Genomic DNA, 24,161 nt, shown 5'->3' with positions numbered 1-24,161 from the left:
TCTCTCTACCTCTCTGTCTTCAGCCTTCCCTCCCTCGATCCTCTTTTATTCTATTATACCCCACATCACTCCCTCTCTCTTGTTCTCTTCCCTCCCTTGTCCTTTTCCCCTTCAGTTTACTGATTGCATTTTCCATTTGAGAAAGAACTGGACACAGGTCTTAATGCTCCTTGACTTATTTGGGCAATAAAGGGATGTTAAGATGATGCTCATCCCTTATTTTTTCTCTTTATCCTCTTTCTAACTCTCACTCTACAGGCAGAATCAGGATCTGGTGAGTTCATCCTTCTCCTTCTGCCTCCTTCATCTTCCCTCTCCCTGCCTCCATGAGGCTGGGCACACACTAGTACACTTCTCAAACCCAAACCAATTTTGAACATGCATTGCATCACACATAAAGTATTTCACACACTGTTTTGTCTCTCAGTTGTAAATCTGCTCTCACCAGATAAATAGGGACTAACAGGGTCTTACACAATTAATCCTGCTGAGTTTTGAAACTTCACTGATATCAGGCTTTCTTATCTCACAGGGACATAAATATGCATTAAGGCAACATGCATCAATATACACTGAAAAAAGTTGACACAGAGTTCCCACTCTGTCAATTTTTTCCATAACCTTCCATGACTAAAATCCTGAATTTCCATGATTTATGGAAATGTGAAATTTTAATTTTTTTTTTTTTTTTTTTTTTTGGACCAAATTTTCAAACATACGTCAGATTCAGAGGTCTTACCAAAGTTTATTATTCTATTTTATGGTGTTTGAATTTTAAAGTTACTATGCATTGTCACTGTCTTGTTTTCAGAATACAGTTGGGGAAGTGAACATAACAGGACCTAAAGGAAAATAAATATTCTATTTAATCAATAATTAGTTACTTTAATTGAGGCTGACAAAATCCTGATACTCCAGGACTTGTTTCAAGAATTTATTTCATTCCATTTGAAAATACCATGACTTTCCAGAAGTGACTTGACTTGTGGAAACCTTGTGGTTTGGGTAAAACCATTGCAGGAAAAACCTCACCTAAATAACAGCAGACCTTGTAGTGAAAACTGCTGGCAATTAGGCTTTATCTGAAATAAGGGCTTTCTCCATCCAGTTGTTGGAACAGGCTAACTAGTGTAAATCAGCCCAGTAATCCTCCAGTGATGATTTGCCCCTCCCTCCCTGTCAGTGTGCCTCTCTACCTCTTGCTGCTGGGGAAGTATCTGGAGCAGGTCTGTCCATCCCAGGAGCAGTAGGGGTCCCTAGCCAAGCAGCACTCGGCACAGTCGGCCCCGTATAACTCACATCGCTGGAGCCCAAGCTGGACTAAGCCAAGATCGCTGGACACATAAAGCTGTTGCTGTGAGGGAGTGAGGAAATGAGAGAGAGAAAGGGAGAGGGAGGAGGGAAAAAGACAGTCAGTTCATTTGTCTAGGTGTGTAATGCTATTTGCTGTCCCTCATACAAGAGTGGAAAGAGTTAATCAATAAATCTGCAAAAACTGGCTGAACCTCTTGTTTATATAAATCACCATGGTGACAAGAAGGCATAAAATCTACTGTATACTTGTTTGACAAAAGGCCCTTAAATCCATTCGGAGAACATGGCAGACACATGAACACACAGGAAAAAAACAAACCTACCCTCTTGGTTGACAGCTCCATACTCAGGATCGGGGTGGGACTCTGTGAAATTAGAGAGAAAACTGTTTACACACAGCCTTCATTACACAAAAACACATTTACGCATTGGGTATTTGTAGATATCTGTAATGACCAGGTTAATAGACATTACATTGAAAATGAATGGGGGCTTTACTGCAGAATATGGTGGTCGCTACATGGGACTTAACGAGCCCTGAATCGAATGTCATCCAAATAGTGTTGTATACCAAGTGTCACTGTTCTCCTCAGTACATTATTCTTAAATGTTTTAAATCCATCTTTTCATGCAGATACGTCATATAGAACTATTTGGGACAGATGAATCATCTTTCAAACTTCACAGAACACATCAATTTCAGTTTTAACACCAATCAGACTTAATCAGAGCAGAGCTAGACAACTTTGGATAAAATGCAGCCGTATTATCAGGGCAAATTACAAAATAGTTGCAATGATCCACATGCTGTAGATTCATCCTGTACGGCCAAATGAAAATGTAGTGTTGGGTTGGTATATAGACTACAAGTTGAAACTTAGGAGTGGAATATTAACAGAAGTGAGTTTGCATTCCGTCTGTGATTTAAAAAAAAAAAAAAAAAAAAAGGAACTGTCCCCATAATACAGGAACCACTTTGAGGGGTTTCCTAATGTCATATTATGTATTTCTGCTTTAGGGTTTCAATCTTTATTGAAATTAACTGCAGAAATTGCCAAAGAAATAAAACTCCCAAATGAAAACAATGGGACCATGAAGTTTGTAATGTGGCATGTTTTGAAAGATTTTTTTTCCAGGACGGAATTAGATTTCTTTCTGCGGGTGTCAGGTGATTGACAGAAAGCCGAGCAAAATGTGATGCAGTATGAAAACACTCAACGCGGGCACAGTGGAATCTGGATAAGAAAGAAACTTAAGAAAACTTTAAACTTTGAGCAAACTTAGCCAAACGAAGGCTCCATGTTTTCTGTAAAGAAACGTTTAGTCTATGGCCTTTTCATGCTGTCTAAAGATGAATGGCGGCCCTTTTCTCCCTTTTCTCAAGGTAGGACAAACAGTCCTGAAATCTCTGCCAGTACACTGCCTGTGTGCAGACAGACACCAAGATTAATGTAAAGGGCATGGGCGATCTAGGTGATTATCACAAACCTAAGAAAGCAAGTATTGCCCTTGCTTCATCATTTTAAAGTTAAACGATGCGGTTGGCTTTGAGGTCAGGGTAGCTACTGATGCAGATTAGAAAGCTAATAAGTCTCTTTGTTCCTCAGAGGACTAAGTTACTCCATGAGTCCATTTTCCAGCTCATTGGCTTGTTTCAGCATTTCACAAAGGGAGTCAATGACCCCTGACCCCTCCAGAGTGGCTGGTTCAAACAAGCTGGAGGCCATGGGGAGTAACAGAGAGAGGTAAAAAAGGAGAAAGAGGGAAAGGGCAGGGGCCATATGGAGAGAGGTAGAGAGAGAAGATTTATACACTAATTTCACTATCATGTGTCACATCACAGCCAACAAACCGACCATTTCACCGCCTCCTCTTTGAAACTGAAACCCAGTCAGGGTGCAAGCCAGCCTCCAGCCCAAACCCAGATATCAGTGGAATGAAAAAATATGAAACAAACAATGCAGCTTATCATGTGGCTGTACAGCGAGCTGCAGCTAAATATCTGGGTCACGGCCAGCTGGTACACCCTGGCTGTTGTTGTTGTTGTTGTGAGAAGCTGCTGGAAATGGGTTAGTTCCTGTTTAAGTCCAATGTAAATTAGCAGACAATGTGCATCTGATATCCTGTTTGTTTGTGGTTGTCTGCGTCCTTCCTTATTTTCCATCTTTCTTCCTTCCTTCCTGTCACCTCTCTCCAACCTGGTCAGGTGCTCCCTAATCTAAATTTCCTTTTCCTCCTTCTTACACCTCATCTCTCTGCTCCTCATTTGTCCTTCCATCCTCTCCCTTTCCACTCTTCTCCTTTGCTCTCATCCCCCTCTCTCAATCCCTCTCCTCTCACATTCTCCCTTTCTCCATTAGCTTATTTAGAGGAGCTTGGGAAATATGTGCCCTGCTATCTGTTTTTCTGCTTAGAGGAGTTATTCCAGTCAAATATGTTCCGTTGGAAACTACAGGCAATGCCTCATGCAGCCCATCCCATGGTGCAGGCCAAGCAGATGGGCACGGAGAGAGACACCAAATCAAGCGCTCCTTTTCCAACTCTGTGTGTTTTTGGCCATAAAAGTCCTGTGTAAACATGTGTTTGGTTGTGTAATGGATCTCAAAGGTTATTTGGGGCAGTGCGAATGGAATGAATAAACTGAAGAGAAGTTTTCTGAGTGATGTTCACTGTTACTCAGGTTGAGAAAGAAGGTGTATATTTTAGGTCAGCTGATGGATATCAGCTGAGAAATACCAGCTGTACCATTTTTAAGTCTCATATTTCAACATAAACTCGGTGTAAATTAACTCTATAAGCACTATATGGGCTGCAACAAAGCCACCAAGATAAACTCCAGTGTATTTATTGTCACTGGTGAATAAAGTGATTCTGATGGTCAATTCCATTTCATTCAATATATCTTAACTGGCAGCTTAATCTCACCTGGAAGACAGTCAGCTCCTCTAGGATGATCTCCTCTGTGTCCCAGTTGTCTTTGATGACCGACACTGCCTTCACCACCTTCCCATCATCTACGTGCGCACACACACACACACACACACACATACACACACACAAGTGGTCAATGAGCTATTGAGAGTAAAAGAGGCATTCATGTCAGCGGTATTATGAGGACATTATTCATACTTTATCTTGAAATCACATCAGGGAAAACAATGGATTTTCATTTGGGAAAGCACATATAGCTACTACTGTGTAGTAAACTACATGATGATGAAAATCTCCATTTTATTGAGGGCCCCATTCAGAACAACATCATGCAAGAGAATGCACCATGGTTCAAATTACAACCAGTTCTTAGTGTTTTTACATTTGCTATATGAAACACTAAGGGTAGCTCTTTCCCTCTGTTGAACATGAGGTGAAGTGTTTTTGACATTTCCTGCAGCAGCAACTTAGATTTGTCTGGAATAAGCAGAAGAAAAGCTGGATAGTTAGCATGAGCAGCGATACCTACCATGGCTACACAGATAAAGGAGAGTGCCACCTACAGAAACTCGACCTTCATCAACAGAAAATCCCAGAACAAAGACGCCACAGTGCCGGTCACACCGTTTGATTGACAGGTGATCTCTGGGCAGGTGCAGTGCAGAAACACCACAGTAACAAGCACTTAGCAACAAGACAGATCCAAGATTTAAAAAAAAGAGTGACTCTTGCGGCTGACCACCTAGACAAAAACTAGAGAGACTTCTCACAGCTGTAAACATCCTTAATGTCAAATCAGAAGCTTTGTATGTCACTTGTTGAATTATGTGTTTGGTTTGCTCTCCAGTGTGATCACAGGTGTAGAAAACATTTCCTCTTTGTCACCTCTGCCTCCCAAAGAGCAGAAAATATAGGAAATGAGATTTTAACGATTGTAATGGTTAAATGAATGGCATGCAGGTCTCCAGTGATGATGGGGATGTTGACAAAATGAGTTCAGGAAAACCCTGCTTATGTTGCATGTTGGTTTAATTACCTGCTACCAATTCAGCCGATACCACAGATCTAAAAAGACACTTAAAAGACGCTCAAAAACATTCACCATGGTAACTGACGGCACAATGTATGGTGGTAACCCTTATAACCAAACACGTATAATGTAAGAAACCTAAAACAGGATTTATAGATGCTTTCATGGCTCGTTCAAATACCAGCTGTTACATTGAAAACACACACACACACAAAGTGTATAAGCACATTCACACACTGGCTGATATATACGTGCATGCATATCCATTCATGAGCGCGCGCGCGCACACACACACACACACATTGTCACATACATTATCACTCAAACACAAATGTACAAGCATATATACATATACATATACATAGCTATAGAAAAACACAGGCATCCAATGAGTCAAGCTTAGACACACACACAGACACACACACAGAATATCTGGATGCTCCCAGGGAACCTCATGGACCTTAGGGAGCCCACTGTGGGAAATATGTGTGTGTGTGTGTGTGTGTGTGTGTGTGTGTGTGTGTGTGTGTGTGTGTGTGTGTGTGTGTGTGTGTGTGTGTGTGTGTGTGTGTGCGTGTGTGTGTGTGTGTGTGTGTGTGCGTGTGTGCGCGTGTGTGTGCGTGCGTGCATGTTTATTCATATGTGTGTCCACAGATAAGTATGTCAAACAAGCCTACCATACATGGACTAATGATGTAGATGTACGTGATTGGGCCGCTGTAACATTTCATTTTGGAGCAAAGATAATATCTTGTAACTTTTGTTTGTGCTCCTCGGGCTGCAGGCCGGCGTCTCTTCAGCTATGAGACACAGCCCAATATGGCAAAAATTAAGGGTAAGACCACATATATCAAGAGCAAAATACACCTGAAAAATAATGACTGAAGAGTGAATTTAAAAAATGCGGACTACATGTACTCCTGAAGTTGAACATGCATACCTCTAAACCTTACAGGATCTATGCAGTCTGGAAATATGATGTCATTTTGTCAACCAAAGATTGGTGTTATCCAGAATCCTAAAGTTACATAATTTGTCTGCTATTTTTTATTGTCATTCATTTTGAAATTCATTTAAAAACTAAACCAAACTAAAGTGAACTAAACTAAAAACCTCACTGCGCTTGCCTTCATCCCAGGTTTTTTTTTTTAAAATTTACATATCCAATAGCACAGACTAGAGTGACCATAATATGCTGTCTCTGCAGGATGTTGATAAACTTTTAATGATGTCTGGGTTAAAATTAGGCTATATATACAGTTTAAAAGAGTTTAGTAGAAGTCTATGTCTTATACTATGTTTTCTGAGACATATGACAGACATAAAGCATTATCTTATACTATATACACTTCTCTGATGCATATTACTGGGCATATAGCCAAAAGTACCAGGGCTGTATGAATGATTAAGCATAGATGCAACATTAAAATGACATCTATTGCTCAGTGGGGTTGATTCAATGATTACTTCGCCAGGTGCACAGATTTCTGGCTTTCAAAATTCACTTTCCACTCATTTGGAACAAAAACTTACTGTCCATCAATATTTCAAGACACACACTGTGACATAACTCACAGTTTCAGAGGCGTTCACCTGGGAGCAGCCCAGGGACCAATCTGTCTCATTAATGGATTCATTGTATAATCAGTTATTATAGCGTCACAAAGTGGGACAGTCTCAGACGAGCATACAAAAAGGATTATAAAAGTTTTAAACTTGACTTAACCACAGTCATTAGAGCACCCTTGCCGTTTTTTAGTAACACCCACTTGAAATTTACAGTGTCAGGGGTCATCGGGGGTTAAGTGCTGTTCCCAAGGGTATAATAGTGTTATTGGATGGGTGGAAAAGTTATTATTCAATAACTCAATTCGCCATTTCCAGAATTTACTTAAACATTCTTACCATTCCTTGAATTCGAGCTGCTGACCAGATCGCAATCTCCCTTTTAGAAGCTCTAGGCTACTGCTGGCTGGGTTAAATATAAGATGTGGACATTAGGATTCCTATCAGTAGCTGAGTTTTGACCTTGTGTTTTATATTTAGGATATAATAGGTCAGCTTTCACAGCTCTGTGACCCTCAGTTTGTAGTTATGGTCCTCTGATCACAGCCTGATATTTCTGCTCTTCTACTTCATTTAATCTGTGAAATACTGCAAGGAGGTTTGTTCAGAAATTTAATATTGGCCCTTGCAAGTGTGATACAAAGTCATGCTCATTCTACACGCTCTCACATCATGCCTACATGTTTTAGAAAATAAATTCCTTACAGTCGTAACTAGTTTGGTTAGAAATGTTACAGTGTGATTACTTAAATATCCCCAAAAGCTTCAGTGATACTGCTGCAAGATTCACTACAAGTGAAGGAGGAACTACTTTGGTCAGGAGCTGTCCAAGTCTTTATGATTAACAACCTGTAAGAGCATTTTTCAGGTAACTAAATGAGCAGCTGTGTGGTTAATAACATATCCAGTTAACTAGAGAGCATAGGAGAGTTACTGTAACAATAGCAATTCAAGTAAAGTCTCGTTTACAAAACAGCAACATTTGAGAAAACATGTATTTTGGACATATAACAGGAAACGCGTTTTCTTTTTCTTTCCCTGCAATGGGTATAATATTTTGAAATGGCACCATTAAGATCGTAAAATGAAAGAATAACTGCACTTATTTAGCTTGGAATTGCTGCAAGGGAATAAAACAAACAAACTGACCAATTATCAGTTGTAAAACTTGCTCTGCCAATTACATTAAGACGCTGGGGAGCATTAATCATGTAATTGAATGTTTTAACAGCTGAATTGAAAGGGCAACCGGTATAAATGTACAAATGGTGACGTTAAAGGAAACAGAAGAAAAATAATAATAAAAAAAAAAACAAGATAGAAGAAAGTTAGAACTGTACAACTCCTTCAACTGCTGTAGGATTTCATTTCTTAATGCTATATTTCTTTTTTTAATCAAAAAAATATTCTTACATTCATTGTACAATTTCACCTGACTCACATACTACTAGTAACTTGGAGTATAACATAAATTCTTTAAAATGTTGAATATCTGATTTTAGAATGAAAGTATGCGGCCAAACAGTTTGACAAGAAAATGAGAAGTCGTCTATGGTTAGAATCACAAAGATCATCTATCAGACCTCCTTCTGATGAGTCCAGAGATTCAGCCTGGTCATACAACGTGAAAATCAGTGCACTTAAAAGAGCAGAAAGAGCATTTATCAGGCAGGTAAATGAGCAGTTGATGGGGAGATGAGAGATGCTGGAGAGGAATCCACTTAGAGGAGATGTATGGAGCCGTCAGAGCACCTCTGGCCCCCGGGCCTGTCACCAGCAGTTAAATAACCTCCACCATTTATCACACACTCAACCATTAACACTGTCAGAAACACACACCCACGCACACACTGGGTCACAGATGCCTTTACGTACAGCTCTAGGGGCTTACACAAGTTATGAACACATACACTCTATATTAATGCAGCTGGAGAGGCATGAGGAGGCAAACACACACACATGCACTCAAGAACCCATTCATCCACTCAAAAGAATCGCTTTGTTTCTAAAACAGTAAACCTCTTCATTTTCTACTTTCTGCACTTGTTACTTTAAACTTTAAAGTGTCTCTATTCATTATCCCTTTAAAGTTTAAAGAGATATGAATCAATGTGGGATATTTACACACAACAAATGAACAAACAAACCACAATCATTCCTGTCCGTTGACATTTGTATGACATTTTTATGACATTTTTATTTTTTTGGTTGAAATGTGGAGTTGTTGAAAGATACTTCAAGGCAATGAGCCCGTTCATTTCGTCTACCCCCCCACTCCCACACATTCAGCCCCCTCTTGACTTGTACAATCACCAACAAACAATCTCACCTGTGCCGAGGTGTAAGACATCGTAGGGACCGTCCTCAGCGTCCACCCTGTCCACAACCACCTTTTGCAGCATGTAGGGCACGTTGACCCGGGTTAGGATGGGTCTGTGGCCCAGAGGCAGGACAGGCTCCCACATCAGCTGGTGCTGCCGCATGAAGCTCACCACCTCATCGGGGAAGTCCTTGGTGGACTTATGGAGAGGGTCATAGGTCTCGCTGGGACACTGGAGGAGTGGAGGGAGTGGAAAAGGTAAAAGAGTGTGTGGTGAGGCTGATCTTCTCCAGAAATCAAGGGGAAAGTCTTAAGTCAAAGTGAGGTTAAAGCAAAATTGACCTTGGTATGGTTTTCTGGATTAGTGGTACAGGGCAGCACAGAGCTACTAATAAGGATTTTTCATCACTATGTGGACTCATAACACCCAGAGAACTGTAAAACCCAACACTCTACCAAAGTTCAGTTTTAATTTAAAGGAATAAACTTTGGTGTTTTTTTTTTTTTTTTTTACCCATGGGTGGGTTTACCTGTTAACAGTGATGGGAAGGACTCTGAATACATGTTAAATAAAGCATTTTGCAGCAGTTTGCTGGTAGTTCAACTAAAGTGATATTCAAATAGCAATAAACTCAACTGATTGGCATGTTTTGCTGGCATGTGATTTACCGATGTATGCTGTATATCATGATTTTGTTTTTCGGGTGGCTTTAGCGAACCGAAATATATTTATTTCTCCTGAGGATAGTTTTGCTGTAGTTAAACTTCTTCCAGTGTTAGGTAATTATTAGCTTGCAAATCTGGATCCCCCAAAACTGCCTGAATATGGACCTCAAAATCATCCATGGGTAGATTATTCACTCCAGTGCCAATACTAGCACACAGTATATTGATAGCTGCTGCCAGTACATAGTTACTAAGAAAACTAACCTTAGTAATAAAAACACTGGTCATTATATTGCCAGGAAATTAATGAATTAAAAAAAAAAGAAAGAAATATCATGAACTCAATATAGCTAGGATTAGTCAGCATCTTCAATGAGATTTTTAGCTGCATACAGGCTCTGCACACCGTCTTTTGTTTAGATTTCCACTTGCACACACTCATCGCACACACACACAGCATACCAGACCCTCTTGCCTTTTTCAGAAATATTAGAAGATGGAAAAAAGAAAGGAGGGAGGGAGTGTGGGCTGAATGGATGGATGGATACCTAGATAGATATATGGAGGGTGAAAGGGAGGAGAGGAATGCTGTTCTAAAAAAAAAAGGAAAAGAAAAAGAAAAATATGACTTACATATTGCATCAGGCCACATGTTGATTTGTGGAGAAAGTCATGTGCTCATGAGCAATGGAGGGAAAGCGAGAGAAAGAAAACGAAGAGAGATGGAGAGATGAAAGGGTAAATAAAGATCAGTGGAGATAGATGGGCTGGGGGAATTATAGAAAAATTATTGCATGGAACGGCTTAAAAACAGGAAGGAAAAATGTGAAGTAATGAGGAGAATTTATGTTTTGCTGAATAAGTGCCATCACTGGGACAAAGTAATGGATTTGGACAAGCCTGCAACATGGAAACCATTATTTCTGTGTGCATTGTGCATGTGTGTGTATGTTTGTGTATGTGTCAAGTGATCACGGGTTATGACCACAGCATCACTGTGACTGTTTCATTTTGCTTTTAATCATTCTGACACCCCCCACCCCACCCAACACACACACACACACACACACACACACAGATACGGCTGACCTCATCAGCAATCAACCAGATCACGCAAAACTACTCCACAGAGGGGTGAATTCCCCCACAGGGAGCGTGAAATAACACCTTGCACAGACACATACACACACTTTCCATCTCTTCCACACAATTGTACATACACAGAACACTCACACACTCTCTGTTGCTCACATAAACACACACATACCCCTACAAGCACACGCAGTTCAACCTCGGCCTTTCTGACAAGTTGAAGTTCCCCAGAGGAACTCACAGCTGAGGTGTTAAACCTTTGCACAGCTTCATCAGCTTGCTTTCATTAACTCTCTCTCTCTCTCTCTCTCTCGTGTGTGTGTGTGTGTGTGTGTGTGTGTGTACTTACAGTGCCAGGCCTTGGGTAGGGGATGCGGCCTTTGTACTCTACCCAACGATAGTCAGGACCCTCTTTATGGGCAAAGGGCCCGTTGAACGCAGCACGGATAGATGCCATGGAGTACATACAGACTGCTGAGCCGCGAAATATGGAACTATGGAGGAGAGGAGAAGAAGAAGCAGAGGGGATGGAGAGAAAGACAGGAGGGAGGAAGAGACGGGGAAGCAGTAGTAGAAGAATGAGAGCAGGAGGGAGAGAATGTGAGCGTGCTGAAGAAAGGGTGGGGGGTGTTGTTATAGATCAGGGTTACAACAACACAACTAACTGGGCCTCTGCACCTTTGACCTAGACAGCGACCCACACACAGCCTCTGGACCTCCACACCGCTGGGTACCGCTCGCTCACATTCTGCTCTGCTTAACTGACTATATCTGAAGCTCATTTCCATCCAGCTATCACGCAAATTTTGTGTAATCTTGAATCTTGAAATGTTGAAAAAAAAAAATAAATAAAATGTGAATTAGGACCACAAAGGAAATAAGCATACTAGCTTTTTTGTGTTATCCAATTTCTGACAATTGTATATAGAGCCCACATCCTGTAATTATTTATTTTTTAAATTGTGGAATAAAATCAATCAACCAAACAGTGAAGATATGTTTCCATCAGCTGGGTTAAACTTAATGAGCAAGATTCCCGGGAAAGTTGCTACTTTTCTTTGATGTCAAATGATGATGGATTTTTTATCATAATGGGAGCCTAAAAATCAGGGGACCCAAAACTTGTGACATTTCTGTGAGGATGTAGGGGGCAATACATTTGCCGCCCAGAAATTGTCACAAAATGTGCCTCCCCCAAGTTTAAGGCTTGATTGAAAAGAAACTGCACTCGATGGAAATTGCAGATTGCCATGCGCTAAATTAAAAGCACTGAATGGAGACAGTAGGCTACTTTAAGACATTTACATAAATTTGCATAAAGTTGATAAAGAAAAGTTGATAAATTATGCAATAATCAGTGATGGAAATCCATTTGAATAATTTAAATAAGAAATGATGTCACCTCAGCATTCATTGACCCAATGAATAGATGTGTTTTAATGTCAACAGGTCAAAAGTGGATCTATTCATTGGGTCAGTGAATGCCAATACCGATCTATATGATTCAAATGTGTTTCCATCACTGATTATCACCAAACTGATCAACTTTTCTTTGTCAACTTTCATGAAATTTTTGTATGTCTCACTGTTTCCATTCAATAAATTGCTATTTCCATTCAATTCGCCAAGCTTGATTGTTTTTAGAAGGTATTTCTATCTGTCTCTGACAAACTGACTGACTTCCCTTGTGAAGTGACACACTGGCTGTTTAAGGGACTGACTGCATGCTCACCTGGAAGTGGTGAAGACGCCATAGATGGTGGGGTTCTGCGGGTCTTTGGTTTCCAGGACAAAGATATCCTCTGAGAAAAGATAAGAAGAGGACTGAAGTCAGTATGCAACAACATGAATAAAATGCATTTTGTTGATCCCATTTATATATATGCTGAATAATAAAGATATATAATGGCTGTTTTTTTTTTTTTTTCCTCAGCATGAGGAGCCCAGGATGGTCGCCAAACTGCCAGATACACTCAATTCAGATATCATTTTAAACAACTTTGATTTTACCTTTGACAAAGGTCAGTAATTGTTAAGAATACTTGGCTGCCATTGTGCCTATGCATTTGGCGCTTAATGTTGCTGCCTAAATTAATAAAAGTTAAATAGGAATAAAGTTAGATTGCCAAAAGCGCAGACAGAGTTTCAGAAGGGGCGTCTACCTTGCCAAATTGGCTGTCCATTCCAGTGGAGTGAGGTGCGGAAAGAGGAGGTAGGGGGCAAAGGAGACAGAAAGGAAGGAAAGGAGGAGATGTTTATTACTGTCACTACTTGTTAAAATGTGTTTTGCTCTTGAAGGTCCAGGGAAAGGAAGACAAAGTGAGAGAATAGGAGGGGAAGGAATAGGAACAAGCATTTTCAAACTCTTCAAACTGTCTAACTGTCTAAACTGCAGAGGAGTCAAACGAGGGTAAAAGAGGAAGGGAAGAGGGAGCTGGAGAGGAAGAAAAGGGAGGGTCGGAGTGTTACCTAGCTCATCAAACTGGGTGTCAACTCCAGATGGTCCAGGAACAGAACAGACCAGTCTGGCCTTGAGGAAGGTCGTCCAGCGGTTGATCAGACTCCTCTTTCCTCCAACGTCATTCTGGATGGAGGAAGTGCAGAAAGATTGAACAAATATGATGATTTATACACACTTTTCCATGTGTAACCTACCATGTGATTGCCAGTTTTTGTTACTCTTCTGGAACACATTGTGAACCTTGGCCCACTTATGCTTCATTTATGATAGCCCATTTTACCCACCGCTGATGGCTTTCAGGAGACATAAAACATTCACTGGTGGTCATATTAGAGCTCCACAGCTCTTGGGCAACAGTGGCTGCAGATGGCTCACTGCATTTCTAAACTTCATGTATGCCTTGACTGTTTCAACAGTATGCAACAGGACAGCCTATGGGCTCAGCGGGCTAAGGCACATCCTAGGTAATTGCAACGTGCTAGGTTTGAATCTGGCTTGGGACCTTTGTTGAAAGCATCCCCCTTCAGTAAGAGCAAAAAATTCTTAATTATATAATCTATAAAAAACAGTATGGATTTGATTGGACAGCTTGTGTTACAGTAGACTAACCTTAATTTATGTACTAACCTCCCTGGACCATTACGTTATTACACAAAAAACGCCTAACCTTTTGTCCTTCTGGTCCACCTGTTACTTACATAGACATTATTAGCTCATGTCACGTGCATGCCACATGGTATTTATCATAAGTTCCTCCTTTCAGCTTCTAAACAGTGTTCACAACAACAATATCCAACTTGCTTTTTTCTGAAAGCTCTGATATATCAGACTAGGACATAAATGAAGTGGAATTTGAAAAATGGTGACCAATAGACATAATTAAATCTAAATTTAAAACTACTTTAACCACGCATGCTTTTTAATAAACAAACCAACCCTGCTTACACATTTTGTCAAATTAACAGTTATAGACTGCTCACTAATGCTATTTTACTTTCCAACTTAGATGAATGCTTCTGAGTCGTATCGATGGGAATGTTTCTGACCTGTACCTTTGTTCCCATGACAGGAATTCTCCAACTGTCACCCTCATAATTCTCTAATAGACCTATTTAACAGAAGCCATGGTGTTTATGCTGGTTCACTGGAGATGGACCAGAAATGGAACAGAGTCTTAATTAATGGTTCAGTGGATTCAAAGAGCAACACAGCTCTGATCTCTCTCTGTCTCTCTCTCTCTCTCTCTACCTTGCAGACTCTAGCTACACGGCTGTAGACCCTCTTGTCCCACTGTCCAGCTTCCACTGCCCTCTCCTTGAAGAAGAAGTAGACCTTGTCATCGTCTGGACTGTGAGTGTCCGGGATGGAGAAGGAGCCCACAAACTCCGGCTCTGTGAGGGGGAACAAAGACAATGAGTTAGCATCATGTTAGCAGGGAGGGAGGAGAACAGAGGAAAGGATGGCGTCAGATACATTTTCAAACATGTCTTATAACGTACTGCTTGAATTAGTGTATAGTATACAGTTTAAAAATACTTGCTTAAGTGTACATGGCAGTGTGGTTTCTCACCATTGAGCCAGTTGTGGTCATAAGCCTCAGTGCGGATGTAGTGCTGACCGCTGCCCTGGATGGACGTACGGAAGATCGCAGCGTTGGCCCCCATGAAGTCCACTGAGGTACCGGCATACAGCTCTCCATCTAGACACAGAGAGGGAAAGAAAGAAAGAAGGAAAGAAACAAAGAAAGAAGAAAGAAACAAAGAAAGAAAAAAGAATGTTAAAAAGTCACCCCTCAGCAACGCTTACGCACTGTAAAACCATTTCTGAAAAATGCAACAATAACTTCTTCCTCATGAAATTTATCTTCCTGGTAAGAGTGATCATGTTAGCTGACCAATGGAGAGATTGTTGCAGTATTTCTAGCAACATGGTATATTTTGTTTTCCCTTGATGAGCCTCAGTGAAATGCTGCATGTAAGCATTTTGCAGTTAATTTTGAGAAATTCAAATACATTTCATTGAATATTTTTTAAATGGTCAGGATGATATTTGCTGTAATTTTTAGTAAAAAGCCTCTATAATAGATTAAAAAAATATATAATAAAAATAAAAAATACCTTAATTGTCTCTCTGTTTGACGGCTGGTTTAAATTAGCTGCACCAAAGGCACATTCAATTTATGGTGCATTCCCCTGTGTGCGTATACTGTATAACTGTAAAGCTGATCGACCCGTTTTCTGTCAGATTCACAAAACTTGTCTAACATTAAGTGTGAACATCTTTCTTTAATTACGTCTCTGAATCCCCAGTAACAGCTCTCAACACGGCCTACATCCCCCTAAGGCATCTAAAAATGTTCAGTTATGGTCCATATGTTTGCTATACAAAGCTGCAAAGCCTCTTTCTCCGTTTCTCATTACTTGTATAATGACTGTGCCCAGCTTTTTTAAATTAATCTTTGGATCTCCCGATAAACCCATGAACAATTCTGTAAACATCTTAAAATCTGTAATTACATGACCAGTATTTATATACACAGACCCACAGCTTCATTCTTTGATACTCATAGGTTGACCAATGATTGTGTGAACATTTTATATTTTTCTAAGTCCTCAGCACATTGGCATGTTTATAGCCTCAATATATTCTCCTCTTAAAAAAAAAAAAAAGTCTCAGTCTCATCCAATGCTCAATACTTCCAAATTAAATATGTTGTTGCTATAATTTAACCCTCCTGTTATGTTCAAATTTACGGACATCTTTTATGTTTGGGGTCAATTTGACCCCAGCAGTTTAAACCTCCACAAAATTATTATAATTAAAATTGTTACCAAAGTTTATGTGTCAGGTACTTTATGTTTCTTTGTTGACTACCTAAATAGCCCTTTAAATAAAACATAACTCCTCCCCACCCCCACTTATACATGTGCTTGTCAGTTGAACTCATCATCTTAATCTTTGATTTTGTCATGACTGATTGTTTATTCCAAAGAAGTTTATTGCTTAAACCCTCCAAACTGAAACTGATTAAATTGCCAAAACTGTTTCTAAATTGTACACAAATGTAGATGGCCTCTTCATTCACAATGTATAGCAAGTTAGATTTTAATGCCAGTGATAACTCTATAGAGATAGGTACTAACTTTCTCTATGGATCCCATTACAGTTCATACTTGGGATGTTGTGAGAATCAACACTAAGGAACCAAGTCAGTGCCAAAATTTGAAAATGATGATTTTAGTAGCCGTGATATTGATGTAATACTGTATGATACCTCACTCTGTCACTAGTTACTTTGTTGTGGCCTTAGCCTGTATGTTTAAAAAGCCCACTTTAAACAACAATCATACAGTTCCTTTCATTTGAAATGTGCACCTTGTTGGGAGGGGTGAGGGTTATTTGCTGCTTGAAGGCTACAGACCAGTGTTTAACTTCTTATGTTCAAATACCTGAAAAATGCAAAGTTTCTCTTTGTTTGTAAAGGTTTATACTTTTATAAATAAGGGGGTGTTTGCTAAATGGGATTTCAGTTTTTTCCATGGTACTGAAGCATCCACTGAGAATCATGGACTTTCACCAGCACTGTTATTAACCAGCAAAACGCTGCTAACTTGACATCCATTTTATGTCCCTCATGTACTTTGGGGCAACAAGTGACGTCAGTTTGTGAAGCAACTCATCCATTGTGTCTCCAGACCACACACCACTACTGAATGGACGATTTGCAGGGAGCAATGAGATGTCACTGTGGACAGTGGTGGGATTGTACACACCAGTACATTAGTGTCACCAGAATATGAATATGGCTGTTAGCATACGACAGAAAATGATTTAATATAGCCACAGTCTTGCATCGTATGTGTTTTTGTCTGTGGGTGTGAGAGATTGAGAGACAGAGAAGTGAGTGTGCAGTGTGTGTGGATGTGACCCACCAGTGAGTCTGGCAGTAAAGGGCTCTCTGGGGCTGAAGGGGCACTTCCCTCTGCCTGACTCCACCGTGTGGAACATGAACTCCAGCTCCTGTACGAGGCAGAGGGACACAGACCACACACAAACACAGAAAATGACAGAGCGATAAAAGCACACAAAGGAAGTTCATGAATTTCTCCCAATATCCATGATATATGCATCAACTTTAACACTCTATGTCTGTTCACATAGTTTATTTTTTGCAGCTGCACCTCATATTCAAAGGGCAAAATGTCTTGCGGCTGCATGTCACAATGTCTACATTTGACCGGTTCTCCAGAGGAATGAGAAGAATGCAACCAACAACCCTATTCTCATGGCGGCCATTACTCTTACATCCTACACAGCCGGCTGGGAAGCTCAAAGAGTGTAAACACAGGACAGCATCCACTGCAGCTCACATTGCAGCTCTTATAAACTTGATCATTTTAGCTACCGTTACCTAACATCAGACAACAGCTAACATTAGAAATCAATCACATCCAAACTATTGTATGATAGCAATACGATACATGTAGTTTAAGTAACATTAACAAACATCTTATTCTTCCAAGTTCAAGTTCAACACTAACGTTAGCTATTGCCTGATGTTAGCTGTCAGTAGCTAATAGATAGCCAAGTATGGTGCCTTGAAATATGGCCCAATGTCCCTCCATATTTTTTACTATATGTTGTTTTTTGTATTGTTTGATGGTTAGGCACTGTGTTTTAACAGCAGGTCTACCATGTAATTCAGTGCCTGGCAGAGTCTACATGGTTCTCACAAATAAATGGTAGTCAAATAAATTATGTGCCAATTCCTCATTTTTGTCAGCTGAATCTAAACAGTCCTCATTTTCATGACTTCTGTTATTGTAGCTTTGTAGATTTTTCCTTCAAGTGAAGACAAAAGCAACAAATTATGCCAACAAATTATGAATTTTAGCATTCTACACTGATTACACTGCAATAATCCAAACTACAGAGGGTGGATTTAAGTGATCTTTAATTCAAATGGGGAAAAATAGAATAAGCACATGATAGTTCTGCCTACATGCTTCTCATCGTCTGTCTGACTCTCTCATAAATTCCGTGCCAATTCCACATTTTGGTTGAGTTTAACGAGTCCTCACTTTCATGATTTCAATTATTGCAATTTTGAAGTGGTTTAGGATGGATTTTTCTTTTACATAGATACAAAAGTACAGTGGAAAACCTTTTTTCCCAGTGTACTTCAGATTTTAGCATGCATACTCCTTTGTTGCACTCCTAGCATGTAAGAGTGGTATAAGTAATGCAATGAATGGATGATCAATGAACATCTGCCTTTACCTCTGGATTGTGGCCTAACTGGATGTAGGCACACTGAGGATGGAAAGCACCGGTGCCACAAGCGTAAACATGAGTCTTATTGAAGGGCTGCAGCAGGCGCACAAAGTTGGCACAGTCCGTCTGAACATGAAATAAAATAAAACACTAAATCAATATCACTGAAGTTTGTAAGCATAATGACACAACAGCACAAGAACTCACTCAAACAGAAAACTACAAAAACTCAATATCCCAGTGCCTTGAAGTCTCCATTTGAAAGAACTGACAAAACCCATAAAATATTTCATTTATCATTTGTCATTAAGAATAGAGATCCACTATGAGAATCACATAACACTTAGTACCAAAAAATGTCATCTTCTAATGTGAGATAGGAAGAATTGCATACACAGACAGATATTGCTTTGCTTTGAGAGCTTGTTTTAGAGATACAGAGACAGATATTTTGAGGTTCAGAGACAGTGGTATGTCTCCTCGCACAGAAAAGAGACACTCCACATTCTTTGTGTTCCCACGGGCATCTCTGTTGTGTATCGTCCCAAGTATCATCTCCCAAATGGAATATAAAAAAGGAATCTAGTGGTTTGAGGTTACGTCTTTAGGGGATTTGAATAAGGGAGAATCTGTGGAGGACATTTATTTAAGGGAGCAAACAAAGCGTAACAAAGACCACATACAAATCACATTGTTCACTAAAGATATACTGTATGCATGTTCTTGCTGCTCAAACCCCAGTGGGAAAATGGGTGTGGCTGTGAGAGATGAACAGCTACTCCTGAGGCAGACCTAAAGATTACTTTTTTGGTAACCAATGACTTATTGTATTCGTTTTAAAATCCTTACAATCTATCATTAGTTACATTTAAAATTTAGACTGTCATAAATTTTCTTTTATACTGTTTAGGAATATATATATACTGCAGGAAAAGTAAAACTCCCACAGTATCTCCTGAAGACATACTGCTCTGCTCACTGGAAAAAAAAAAACACACACACACACACAAACACAATCTAAATCTTCTTGATCTAGGAGGCTGGCATCCTGTTTTACACAAAGCAGAGCAATCCTTTTGCATGGCAGTTTAGAGCAATGATTGACAGCAACACAGCACAAGGCATCGTACTATGGCATCATCTAAACTCCTTTAAAAGTTTTATTTGTAATAATAAGAGACCATGGTGTAACGAGTAAAAAAGCAACATTGCTAACTAGAGTAGGATGTAAATTGACAAAAAAGTGCTTACTTAAGTTTGAAAACCTACAAATGTGAATTTATTACAAGGTTAAACGTCTTTAGAAATGACTTATTTGGAAATTCTTCTTTTTAGTATCATTATTATTACTATTATTATTATCATTATTACCTATTTAAAAGACACTTACCTCTACACTTTTCCCTGCCAGTCTACAGAGTTCCACATGTTCTTTAGTGGCAGGCCAGTAGATCTGATAGAGAGCAAATATACATATTAAAATGTGTGAAAATCTTTGTCTGGTTAGGAAGTATTATTAGGTCCATATCAAGCCTTACTCCGTTAACACAGACTCAAGGAGTGCAGTCTAAAATTTAATGAAATAAACATGAGAAGGTGGTTCCTACTATTACCATATTTTTTCATGGTGGAAGAATGTAATCACTTTTCAGAGTTCACACACATTTCACAAAATTGTACAAGAATGGGTTGGAATGGGACCATTGTGGCTGGCAATGTCAGAGCCACTTAATTACAGAGGTGTAGCATCTTACCACTCGTGTGAGCTGGTCCAAGTTGTCCGGCCTCAGCAGGTAGATGTAGTCTTTCCCTCCGACTAAGAGCCAGCCTTGATCCTCATCCAACAGCAGGACCTGATAGCCCCCGCTGATCCCGCCCTCCCAGAAAACAGCCGAACTATTCCTCACGTCTGAAAGAGAGAAGAGAGAGAACATGACAGATTTTACCCATGATCTTTACTTCTTTTTCACTCTGTGTCTCTCTGTCCAAAGTGTGCAGACATACACACAGACACACACACACACCACCATGACCACCAGCAGCAGTACATTCGGCAGGCTACCAGGCCCTTCGCCTCTCGTCTCCCTGGGGAGTCGGTGCTAAAGCAGGCAGAAAACAGCCTGAACAAGCACAGCAAATTAACCCTGAAACTCCACCTCTGCCCTGCCAGCCTGTTGGCTCATCTCGCCTGACTGCACTGTAAATAATGACTGAAGGAGGGACAGAAAAAGGCAAAATGCAATATGCCCAAACTGTAAAACAAATTACTAACATGTAAGAATGATTTCATCTTTAAAGATTTTAGTATTCCATAATAAGTTGCACTTTCATGCCAACAGCCATTTTATATAAGAGGGTTTCACTTTTTCTGGTCTCCTTTTGACATAAAACTTAACAAATTAAATTAAAATTACTACCAGTTTCATGTCTTTGACCCCTGTCAGCAAGATTTCTACTCTTTTTGTTCTATTTTGGTTACTTGGCCTATTTGCTCGTTTTCACTATAAAACACTGCTTCTGAAACTATGGGTTGGGTTGGGGTTAAATAGGTCACAGGGCTGTTTCTAGTCCCCACACAGCTCTATTATGTTTTTAATGAGGCTGAGTCCCAGGGCGGCAATAAATTCAGGTCCAGTGTAGGTAAATCTTAAGAACCACTTCTGTAAATGCTTACTTCAATAATAAGAGCAAATTAACCTTGAAATTCTACGAGTCTGCCAGCCGGTAACCTCCCTTCTGTAAACGCGCTGTAAGTCTGATGGGTTGGCCTGCCTTCACTGCAAATAATCACCCGAACAAGCAGCGGAAATTAACCATGAAACTGTATAACCCCCGTGCTCGCTACAGAGAGGAGGCGTCCCATATTTATTCTACAAACCTTGACGTATATAGCAGGACTGGAACAAGTTGTGGTTTTGAATGTGGTTCATAACATTGGTCACACCTCACCACCATGACTGAAATATATTCAAAACATTGGCGTTACTGTTGGTTCATTTCCTGCATTACTTTTTTTCCATTATTGTAGATCATCTCGCAGTGCCTTTATCACATCTTGAGCTGTTTTACCCCGGGCTTGTGGGCTGCATGCTTTAACATAAAGGCTTTCGAAATGTTCTGAGGTACTATTTATGGCTTGGTTGGCTTGGTTGTGACTCGTGGGGCATCCAACTGTGGCCACAGAAAAGGTTAGTTATTAGCATACATTAATATGAAATGGCAATGGAATGTCTTTCAAAATGTAAAAATTTATAGCCTGCTGTTAGCATTCTGATGCAACTTTGCAAATGTGGCTTTTTGATGATAGCGATGAACGATGAAGTTGGAGGAGTTCTTCTCCATGTTATTTGGAGCTGAATGGCTCCTGATTAAACTGATTAAAAAGAATATATATATATATATATATATATATATTTATATATAGCAACACAGGACCAAAGAGGCGAAATCTAGCCAACAAGAATACTGTCACAAAATTTCAACACTTACAACCACCATTACCACAGCTACTACTTTTGCAACATTTGGGCCTGCTGACGACACTAGAGGAAAGGTCATGGAGTCAGCAAAGTGGAAAAGCTAGTATCTTCCTCTAGGCAACATGAATATAAAACACAAAATCTGTTATGTTAGTGTGCAGGATTTGCGCCTGATGATGACGAGAGAGGGAAGGCCATGGGGTCACCAAAATTGCAAGATTTCATCCTCTAGGCAACATGAATGTTTCAAGTAGATTTGAACAAATGGCCCAATGGATCTAGCTCCTGAGTGACAGACCAATCAACCGTCTGACAGATTGACACGGTGACGCATAGTCCCCCTCTTTCCAGCAGGGCAAATGTACTCTAATATAAAAGAGTCTATTCATTTACAGGATTCACTGAAAAATGATTGGGGGTAATAGTAAACTAGACCTAAGCAGAAGTAAATGAACTGTAACTCGAAATGAAACCTTTATTTTGATAGAGGAGGAAGCACGTCTGTCCTTAATTACAGGTGATTGTTAGGTTTTTTTTTAAGCTTTTAATTTTGATGAAAGAAGTGTTATATAGCTATAGATATACTAAAAGCTATTTTGTTATAAAATGGAAATAAAGACACATATGTTTATTTTTTTTTTTCCTTCTTTGCTGTCTTAGAGAATCTTTTCTGGTTGGGAGAGAAATCAAGGCCAGAGATGAATGTGTCAGGACTTAAAGGCAGTGCTGCTAAAGTGTGCGTGACGACAGGAAACATGGCAGAGTGAAGCCCTATGCCATGCCTCCAGGGTCATGTGAGGTATGAGGTACAGTGTGTGTAGACCGGCGGCTGAAACATTTCACAGCCACATCACGATCACAGCCAAGAACATGGATTCCCATCAAATGAGCCGCAAGGGATGCCCTCATCTCCTCCTCTTCCTCTCTCTATATCCTGCTCACTCTGTCTCTCTCACACACACACACACACACACACACACACACACCTGGTTTTCCTGATGCTTTTCACACATGGAACAGTGTATTTTGATCTGGACAGATCTAAGGCTCAACAAAAGACATTCAGTCACACGGATACACACAAGCACAGTGCTGAGATAGGGTTGTGTCTCTAGCTCCTCTTCCTCTGAAATCAGATCTGACAGCTCTTGCCAGATCTCTTCATGCTTCTTATGAGCTCATCACTCATGGAGAACGTCTACGCACACGCACACACACACACACACACACACACACACACACACACACACACTGCTCAGACAGAGTCAGTCAGAGAGTCTTTAAAGGATTGACGATGTAAATCATGAGATTTGTTGTTGGAATGGAAACTGTGGAGCTGTAAGTGTTTCTGAGCTCTGACGCTGTCGGGGAATATTAAAAAAGACTTGATTTATTTTCCATTGGTAATATACTGCCGTGATAATCCTCAAGATTCACATTTTTTTAAAATTTTGTCTCCATATTTTTTGCTGTCTTGATTATTGCTGTGGTGTTTCTGCAGGGCCTGTCCCAGAGATCAGCTGCCAATCAAACAGTGTGGGGAGCATGAGAGTGGATTTTCTGTTGATCAAGTTTGAGTTTCTGTGGTGCTTTTTTCTTTGTCTGTTCAGCCGTGGTGGCTATCACTGCTCATGCTAACAACCCACTTCTTCTACTTTCATAGGAAAGAGCAACCAAACACCGAGTGTTAAACACAGCAAATGTAAAAGCTGGATATGGCTAAAGGAAGTCAGAAGCATTTTATTTCTTCCCAAAACAAAATAATTTGCAGTGACAGGCATGCTGAATCTACATTTCAACACTGAGACAGGGTGTGAACCTGAAGGCAATAAAACAACACACTATTTTATAAACCTGATCCCTCTGACTCTGTTCCACTGAATCCTATAGATTCTATACATCAAGAGAACGACTGTCAGTAAACACACTGGATGAACAGCGGGAGATATCTCAAGCCCTCTCCTTGAGGGGGATGTGGAGGAAAACAGGACATGAAATAGTGTGAGGAGAGAAAACCAAGTGTTTTAT

At 40.0% G+C, this 24,161-nt stretch overlaps 1 protein-coding gene across 1 annotated transcript in view; it reads right to left on the bottom strand.

Moving 5' to 3' along the window:
• LOC115359744 (semaphorin-3D) overlaps positions 1-24,161 on the bottom strand; it is a 102,256-nt gene that overhangs the window by 5,211 nt on the left and 72,884 nt on the right. The window contains exons 4-16 of the mRNA XM_030052361.1: positions 20,409-20,563; positions 20,045-20,107; positions 18,661-18,780; positions 17,313-17,400; positions 14,951-15,079; positions 14,629-14,771; positions 13,389-13,503; positions 12,652-12,721; positions 11,269-11,413; positions 9,171-9,393; positions 4,240-4,328; positions 1,638-1,679; positions 1,197-1,354 (exon numbers count right to left, since the gene is read on the bottom strand). Coding sequence (XP_029908221.1) covers positions 1,197-1,354; positions 1,638-1,679; positions 4,240-4,328; positions 9,171-9,393; positions 11,269-11,413; positions 12,652-12,721; positions 13,389-13,503; positions 14,629-14,771; positions 14,951-15,079; positions 17,313-17,400; positions 18,661-18,780; positions 20,045-20,107; positions 20,409-20,563 — 1,540 coding nt within the window. The remainder of the gene's footprint in view (positions 1-1,196; positions 1,355-1,637; positions 1,680-4,239; positions 4,329-9,170; positions 9,394-11,268; positions 11,414-12,651; positions 12,722-13,388; positions 13,504-14,628; positions 14,772-14,950; positions 15,080-17,312; positions 17,401-18,660; positions 18,781-20,044; positions 20,108-20,408; positions 20,564-24,161) is intronic.

This window comes from Myripristis murdjan, chromosome 5 (genome assembly GCF_902150065.1).
Source record: "Myripristis murdjan chromosome 5, fMyrMur1.1, whole genome shotgun sequence".
Classification (NCBI taxonomy): domain Eukaryota; kingdom Metazoa; phylum Chordata; class Actinopteri; order Holocentriformes; family Holocentridae; genus Myripristis; species Myripristis murdjan.
Note: the sequence above shows the minus strand (reverse complement) of the source record. Positions and strands in the feature narration are given on the sequence as shown.